Source organism: Miniopterus schreibersii, assembly GCF_964146895.1.
Source record: "Miniopterus schreibersii genome assembly, chromosome: 22".
Lineage (NCBI taxonomy): Eukaryota > Metazoa > Chordata > Mammalia > Chiroptera > Miniopteridae > Miniopterus > Miniopterus schreibersii.
In genome coordinates, this window is record NC_138124.1 from 5,410,293 (window position 1) to 5,419,232 (window position 8,940).

An 8,940-nucleotide genomic window follows, 5' to 3' on the forward strand; every position below is an offset into this window, starting at 1 on the left:
CTGCTTCAGTCCCTGGGACAGCGGGAACAAAGTACTGGAGACTGGGGGGCTTAAAACAACAGAAACTTAGTCTCTCACCCTGCTGTAGGCCAGAAGTCCAACATCAAGGAGCCATCAGGGCCCACTCCCTCCCAAGGCTAAAGGGAAGACTCTCTTCTGCTGGTTGTCAGCAGTCCCAAAGTTCCTTTGCAAACGCTCACTCCAATCTCTGCTGCCATCTTCACAAGACCACCTTCCCTCCGTCAAGTCTTAACTAATGATATCTGTAAAGACCCAATTTCCAAATAAGGTTACATTCCAGGATCTGGGTGGACATGAATTTTGCTCTTCCCTTTAGCTGGGAGACAGACGGTGCATGTATCTAGGTGCCCCTGGATGGCCACCTCCCTAGGTTCTCTGTATGAGGTCTGCTTTAGTGCCATGCTCTGTCACCTAACAGTATAACAGTATAATCCAGTATAACTCTATACAGGAGGCATTGGTGGGGAGTACTATGTCTCCAAGAGGGGTCAGTGAGTCAAGCCGAGCTGCTTGGAGGACATGGGTTTCAGGCTGGAACAGGGTGTATTCTGGGGACCAGTAGAGTGTGGCAAGGTGGGGCCCAGCCCATGGTACACTCTCCAGAAACAGTCCATGGATGATACAGGTATTCTTACCTGGAGACTGGGTACTCCTGAAGTCGCAGGTAACATATGTGTACTGTGTATGTACTCGTCTGTGTGTATATGTGTCGCTGTGTGGTGTGCGCATGTACGTGCATGTCCATATTGTTTCTATGTGTGTCTATGTATATCTATGTGTGTGATGTGTGTCTTTGTGGGTGCATGTAATTTGTGTGTGTATTTTATAGGGGAGGGCTCCTAGCCCTTTGCAGATCCTTGAGGAGGTCTGTATGTGACAATGAGGAACCACAGGAAGTGGAAACCCCCAGGCTCTGGAGTTACACAGACATGGTTCAACTTCTGACTCTTCTGTGTATTTGCTGAGTGACCTGGGCAAGGGCATCCACCTCTGCACCTGAGCTCTGTCACACTGGGGTGGGTTAGTAATCACTGCTTTTTCGAGGTGTGGGTGAGGAGGGAACTAGGAAGAATGGAAGGTGCCTGGAATGGAGCCAGATGGCCAGGTGGCACTGCTTTATGTTGAAGTGGGACCCTGGTTTTTGGTGCTTGTCTGCCTCTTTCCCTCCACTGGTGTCTGGTAGGGACACTGTTCCACACGAAGGCAGAAACAAAGACTTCCAGAAGCTGCTGATCTGGACCTGGAGGATGCTGGGTGCACGCAGAGCTGGTTTTTCCTTTCCTTCTGATTAGATAGCGCGGCCTGCACGAAGGCGGGTGAGAAGTGAAAGGTAGAATGAGGGCATGTGGGGTGGGGAAGTGAGGGGGCCCCCCCTGATATGGGAGGAGGCTTTCCGCTTACTGGGGCCTGCAGGCCCTCTGACCACACCTCCCACATCTCCTCCCCCACACCCAGCCACGCTGGCCTGCATTCTGCTCCTCTGCCTCGGGGCCTTTGTGTAATTGTCCCTTGGCCTGGGAGGCACTATCTCCATGAATCAGCTGACTCTCCTTCACCTCCCTGTCTTCACCTCAACATCACCCTCACAGTGAGGCCTCCCCTGACCACCCATCTGAACCCACACCCCACCCAGCATGTTCTCACCATTATTTCACTCCAGTGTACTGTGTATTTTATCACCTTTCTGTCCCCTAGAATGCAGGCTCTCGGAAGGCAGGCGTTTCTGTGGGTCTCTTTAGTTCCTTCTCTGACCACGGTGCCTGGCACAGAATAGGTACTCGGTAAACATCTGTCGGCGGAATGACCTGTGACCAATGACTGCAACTGTGGTTCAGCTGTGGACCCCTACCACTGTGGCACAACAAACAGCTCCTTTTGGAAAAGGTTCCTGGGTGTCTGCAGGCTCCATGTAACAGACGACGATTCAACGTGAAGATATGCTCTTCGGTTAATAATGAAAACAGGGTGATCAGGAACACCAAGAAAGACAACATGCAAAAGTAAATCATGGCACAAGTAGGAATGTGGAAACTGTCAGCAGTGAATTGGAAAAAAGAGAGTCTCTGTGTCCTCAGTGCTAGGCACACTGTCTCTGTGCCCCCATCCTATAGGGAAGGAGACCACCACAGCCACTCAGCTTAGCTGTCACAGCAAAGTCCTAGCTCACTCACTGGCTTTCAACTCTGACAATCAGGACCAGTTTTCCCATTAATCTCTGAACGCCCTTCATGACGTTCACCATATCTGCCTCTGGGACTGCACATCATTTAATCATTTTCATCACCTTGACTCACTTTTAAAATTTAAAAATTGGGGCCTTGGCCGGGTAGCTCAGTTGGTTAGAGCATCATCTCAATATACCAAAGTTGTGGGTTAAATCCCTGGTCAGGACACATACAAGGATCAATCAATGGATACATGAATGAGTGGAACAACAAATTGATGTTTCCCTCTCTCCCTTCTCTCTCTCTAAAAATCAATTAAAAATTTTTTTAATTGATTCTAGTTTCATCCTAAGCAATGAGATTTGTGAAACCACAAATTGAAGGGCTCATAATATATACACATACATACACAGATATTTCCCAATGCATATTAAAATTAATACGAAACAATTTATTTATGTCTTAATTCAAATTATTTGTTATTATTTTGCTTTGAACTTCTTGAGCTACTTAGCGTTAGGTAGGAAGCTACTCTTTTAAATGTCCATGTACCACCTCTAATATTTGATCATAGGACACTTTTGGCATCTGCTATAGAAAAAGCTGGGAAACTTTAATTTTGTTTTCATTAAAGAAGGTAAATGTTATTCACGGTAACGTCATGGAAGTTCAGGAACGGCTGACAGAGAGTGGGAGGTAAATAGGTCTCTTGCACCCTCACCAGATGCTGAGGGCTGTGAGATACTGTGACACTAGATGGAGCAAGAGGTGCGTGACCATACTGCTCAAATGCAGGCACAAGAACAGAACCAAGAGTTAAGGTGCAGTGATAGGGCAGGAGAGCAAAGGTGACGAGCTCATCACTGCACAAAGGTATCATTTATGGCTGGTCAATCAAGACCTAGATATAAACTTATGCTTTTTAAAAATATATACTTTTCATTGATTTTTAGAAAGAGAGGGAGGGAGAGAGAGAAGCATTGATGTGTGAGTGAGAAACATCAATCAGCTGCTTCCTGCACGACCCCTACAGGGGATGGAGCAACTGAACTGGCAATCTTTCCTTGCAGAGGACAACACCCAACCAACTAAGTCACATGGGACAGGGGAAGCTTATGCTTTAAAACTGTGAAACTCTCCTGGCCAATGTGGCTCAGTGGTTGAGCACTGACCTATGACCCAGGAGATTGAGGTTCAATTTCCGGTCAGGGCACATGCCTGGGTTTTGGGCTCGATCCCCAATAGGGGGGGTGCAGGAGGCAGCCGATCAATGGCTCTCTCTCATCATTGATGTTTCTCTCTCTCTCTCCCTCTTAATTCCTCTCTCTGAAATCAATAAAAAACAACTGTGAAACTCTCTCAAGAAAGATGTATTTAGAATAGAAATAGTTGAAAGAAAAAAAAAAAAAAAGAGGTGCCTTGGGGGCTGGGGCGGGGGAGTACTGCTGTGTATTTTCAACATCAGTGATTCTAGTCTACTTTTTGTTACCAGGTGTATGTAATGTAATTTTTATTATTTTTTTAATTTCGAAAAGCTGCAACCTGAGGCTCTGGCTGGAGGCCTCATGGTCTAAGCCTAGGCTACACCAGGACTACAGGCCTCTGCTGGCCCCTGGTGGCCACAGAACATCCCACTTGCCCAAGTTTCCAAGGAAAATTCCCATGGAACTTGCAGTCACCATCTTCCTCCATCTGTCTCTCCCAGTCCGTGTTGTGCTCCCCTTCCCCCGCGTGTGCCCCAGGCATCTGATCCCAAGGCCCAACTGTGAGAATCCTGTGCACCTGAGGGCACTGCAGCCCTGTCCTCTTGGTTCCCTTTTTGAACCAAATGGGTGGGGTTTGGGTCCCAGGATCTTAGCTGAGCTTCCTCCAGCTCTACAGAGAACCCAAGGACTTTTGAGGCTCAAATCCCTCTCCCTAGAACTCAGATTCTCAGAGATTTAGGTCACCAGGATAGCTCTCCTGCAAGCAGGAGAAGTAGGCACATAGAGGATTCTAGTGAGTGGGGACAGGGCTGGGAGTGGGTGACATGCCTACCTAGGACCAGGCCCTTTGGGGCAGGAAATTTGGGTAGAAGAAGAGAAAGAAGGTGGCGCCCTGAGGCAACATCTTCCCTCACCTGAGGAGATCTGGATCGAGGGCCACATGACCTTTGTGGATCTGAATGGTACAGGGCAGAGGCTAAAGACACTGGATTACCTATGTGACCCAAGCCAAGTGTAAAATGGGGAGTCTAGGTTGCAATGGCAGAAACCCTAACTGAAACCAGCTTAGCCAAAAGGAAAACAAAATAACTCATGCAACCCAAGATGAGGTTAACAACTAACTATGAGAGGATGAGGGATGCAGACTGGGGAACAGCTGGCTCAGCCACCTGGACAGACTCACAGCTCTCCGCCTCCTTGTCCTCACTCTACGCTGGCTCCCTCCTGTGGAGACATGGAGACTGGAAGGAGATAGCAGTCAGTTCCCTCCTTTCTCCCTCAGCGGAATGGTCTGAAGTACAGAGCCCCAGCCTGTCTACATGTCCTATGTGACATAGCAGAGACCTATGATCTCTTGTCAAACAGTGGGCTGCTCAGAAATGCTCTCGCCACCTTGTATCTGCGTTCCTCCCTTTCCCCCGCCTTTCCTTTTTCCCTTCACTTTGGTGCTCTGGGATCCACTCCCAACAAAGCCTTAGGGTATAAGCTTTGCTGTGGGCTGTTTAGGGAAACCTGGGACAAGACAGCTGCTCACAAGCTGTGTGACCTTGGATACATTACTTAACCTCTCTGTGCTTCAATTTTTTCATCTGTAAAATGGAATTATAATAATTTGTACCTCACTGGGTTCTAGTAAATTAAATACACAAAGAGCACTTACAGCAGTGTGGACATTTTCAATAAGAGCTTCTCCTATTTATTTATTTATTTATTTATTATTACTGGGACCCTACAAAGCTCTAAACTGAGACAGAGGCAGGTCACCATGAGGAAAATGGAGGTTTGGGTGACTGTCTCCTGGCGGCTGAGGGGGCTATTGCCTCATCAAGCTGGGCAGTGGGCTACAGCTGGGGATCCCAAACACCAGGGGCTTCTGCTCTGAGTCTGGGGACCTCTCCAGCTTCTGCCTGAGCTGGTTACATCTATGACCTCTCCCCAGGGATGGCCAGGAATGGGGAAGTTGGACAACCACCCAAAGCTTCAGAGTCCTGGCAAGTGGCCCAGGCAGAAGAGTCAGGGCTGAGGCAGGCTGGGGCAGGTCAGCGCTGCTCAGCATGGGAGCTGCAGATGCAAGCATGGCTAATCTGTCCTGCTCAAACCCCGCATCCTACTTAATGTCAGGCATCCACATCCACGTGCGTCATCATGGTGATTCTGTCGTTGGGGGACACTGGAGGGGGCTGGGACATGCCAAGCCCCACAGCTAGCCCTTACAGACAGGACTAGAGCCCAGGGCTGCCAAGCTGTGGGTGGACACTCATCAGAGGACTGGGCAAGGGTGGGGTGGATGGAGGGGGGTAGGGTGATGGTGGAGGTTGCACTGACCAGGCAATGGAGTCTTCCCTGACTGTTCTCAGGGACCCAGTGGAACTCACAGTGCTGGGCAGTCACAGCTGAACGAATTGGCGTTTTCTGTAATGTTGCCCAACAGCCTAAAAAACTATTTTTTTGTTTTTCCAAACAGGAATTTGACCACCTCAATAGACTACTGGTAGAACTTCAGGAACTTCATTCTTTATGGGGGCCTCTCTGAGGCAGAACGCAGACAGACCTTGACTCCCCACCCCACAAGAAGGCAGAGTGAGCCCCATGGGGAAGAGCCCCTACCCTGGCTGATTGGGAACAGGTGGGGTCAGCCTTGATCAACCCTTCCTGAGGACCCCTGAGTCACCCGGGGACTTTCTGAGCCTCTGTGACTGCTTCTCTTAGGGCTTTGCCAGTTTGTACAGGACTTTCACACTGCAGCCTGCGGGGTGATAAAAAGGGTCAGAGGGGTGGGAAAGGCCCAGGAAAAGGGGCTGGACATCCACTGCCTCCCCTCACTCCAGGCTTCCCTCACTCACTTCCTCTGAGGCTCCCTTCCCAGCTAGGCTGTAACTCCTTAGAAGTGGACCTCCTGTGCTGCCCAGTGTTCAGAGATGGATGAGTGGCCACACTGACTTGCACTCATCTGCCTGAGTCTGTGGTCAGACCTTAGCTGGGAAGGGAGCCTTAGACACCCTAACAATGAAAACAGGACTGTTTTTAAATCAAGCTTTTGCTGTATAAACAGGCTCTATGCTAAATAAAACATTTATGCACATTCTCTCATACAATCTTACACAACTACCACTACTACTACTAGTTATCATTATTTCATAGATGAGGATACTAAGAGACACACAGGTAGCAAATAAAAGAGCCGAGCAGGGCCACCTGCCAGAGCCATCATCGTGTGTGTGACTTGGGGAAGGAGGCCTCTCTCCTTGGGAGGTCAGAAGTGGCTTCCTGGTGAAGGTAACTTTTCAGTGAAGGAGGGAGTGGATTGCAGGCACTGAGTTTTGTGGGAAAAACACTTCTAGAAACAAATGTAGGAGGTAGAAAAGTGCCAGGAATGTAGAGTAACCTAGGAGAGCACCTGGGGACAGGGGAGGACTGACTGAAAAGAAATATAAGTTCATAGGTTTCAGACCCTGACTGCTGGCTAAGGGTTTGGGGTTTGTGGTTGGCAGAATTATGGCCCCTGAAGATGTCCGCATCCTGCTACCACAAACCTGTGAATGTTAATTTACCTGTCAAAAGGGACTTTGCAGGTGTGACCAAGTTGAGGGTCTTGAGATTTGAAGATGATCTGGGATCATTCGGTTGGCCAATGTAATCACAGGGATCCTTATAAGGGGTAGGGCAGAAGGGTCACAGTGAGTGAGGGAGATGTGATGATGGACACAAAGTCCGAGAGAGAGAGATCTGAAGATGCTTCGCTGCTGGCTTTGAAGATGGAGGATGAGGCCATGAGCCAAGGAATGAAGGCGGCTTCTAGAAGCTGGAAAAAGAAAAGAAAGGGGTTCTTCCCCTCCAGCGACAGGAAATGAATACAGGGCTCTGGGCGAGCACAGTGTGGGGTGCTGGGGTTTTCAGCAGCCTCATCTCACTGACATTTTATTTATTTTTTTAAAAATATGTCTTTATTGATTTCAGAGAGAAGATGGGAGAGTGAGATAGATGGAAACATCAATGATGAGAGAGAGTCATTGATCGGCTGCCTCCTGCACATCCCCTACTGGGCGTCGAGCCCGAAACCCGGGCATGTGACCGATCTCCTAGATCATAGGTAGATGCTCAACCACTGAGCCACACTGGCCGGCCCTCACTGACCTTTTAGAAAGCTAGATTCAATCTCATACTGATTTACCAAGAACCTTCCCTGTCCTAGGCACTGCTCTGGACCATGGGGAGATTGTGGCAAAGGAGAGATGCAGCCCCTGCTCTGGGTGGAGCTACCGTGTCATCGGAGATCACTCCACCCTACACTGCATCAGAGGCCAGTGCCAAGATGAGGTGATTATCTCTAACCAGCAGCCTGAACAGAACCAGTTCCCACCTGGCAGTTGCAGGCCCTTTGCTTAACGGAAAAGGGAGTTATCTGAACGGCTCTGAGGATAGCATTTCTCAGCAGATGTGCCAGAGCCAATGGGCAGCCACTTGGCTCCAGCAGGTTTGTGCCCACTGCCCTTTCTCTGAAGTGCAGCCTGAGGGTCTCATGGGCACAAGGGGGTTCCGCAGGAGACTTCTCTATGATGGGGGGAGTGGGCTGGAGGAAGGCAAAAGGGGCAAGTCACCCCCAACCAAGCCAGCAATTCCACTCCTGGGAGTATATCCAACAGAAGTGTGAATGTCCATGCACCAAGACACAATAGAATGCTCACCACAATCGCCCCTGGAAACAACTCCAATGCCCATCAACAGTAGAATGGAAGCTAATGTGTGACATAGTCACACAACAGAGCACTAACCAACAATGAGAAAGAACTTTCTAAAGCCAGAAATAAGGATGAATCTCACGAACTTAACATTGAGCCAAAGCAGCCAACCACCAAAGAACACCAATTACATGACTCCATTAATATAATGTTCACAAAGAATACATGAATCTGTTTAAGAATCAGAACACGTGGGCTCTGGGAGTATCCTGCTGGGGGTGCACAGTGTTTGGGAGGTGGCACATGGGGCTTCTGGAGGACTGGTGATGTTCTAATCCTGGACAGGGGGTAAATAGGAGTGTTTGCTATGAAATACTTGAGCTGTACACTTATGACTTGCATATTTTTTCTGAGTACATTATATTACAGTGGGAAGTTAATTTTAAAAGTATTAATGGGCATGTTACAGTGATGGGTATTTTGGTGGCGATGTGATGGAGGGGATGTGGCTGGGAGTCAGGAGGCCCAGGTTCTAGCCTCAACCTGCCTGGACTAAGATGCTGTGTGACCCTGGACAAGCTGTGTGAGCCTTTCTGGGTGTGTTTCCTCATCCCCAAATTGGGAAGGTGTATATGTGGATTATTTGATTTTTGCAAAAACTCTACAAAAACGCTTAAACTGTTGCTAACCTGACTCCTCATGTATAAAAAAAGAACCAAGACTTTGTTGGAACTGGAGAGGCTTCCTCTGCAAGGATTTGTCTCCATGGCTAGTGGCCCAACTATCTGACCTTGGCGCAGAGGCAGGTATGTGATGGACTGGAAAGAACGTGTGGGCTCTGGGAGTATTCAGTCTGGGTTAAGAGTTCTG

The 8,940-nt window shown here is 48.8% G+C and overlaps 1 protein-coding gene across 2 annotated transcripts in view; it reads right to left on the reverse strand.

The window, feature by feature from the left end:
* ACSBG1 (acyl-CoA synthetase bubblegum family member 1) overlaps positions 1 to 1,933 on the reverse strand; it is a 30,711-nt gene extending 28,778 nt beyond the window's left edge. For both annotated transcript variants that reach the window (XM_081124721.1, XM_081124720.1), the window contains exons 1-2: positions 1,666 to 1,933; positions 657 to 1,323 (exon numbers count right to left, since the gene is read on the reverse strand). In XM_081124721.1, the coding sequence (XP_080980847.1) occupies positions 657 to 692 (36 nt within the window). In that variant the 5' untranslated portion in view covers positions 693 to 1,323; positions 1,666 to 1,933. The remainder of the gene's footprint in view (positions 1 to 656; positions 1,324 to 1,665) is intronic.
* Positions 1,934 to 8,940: the final 7,007 nt, after the last annotated feature.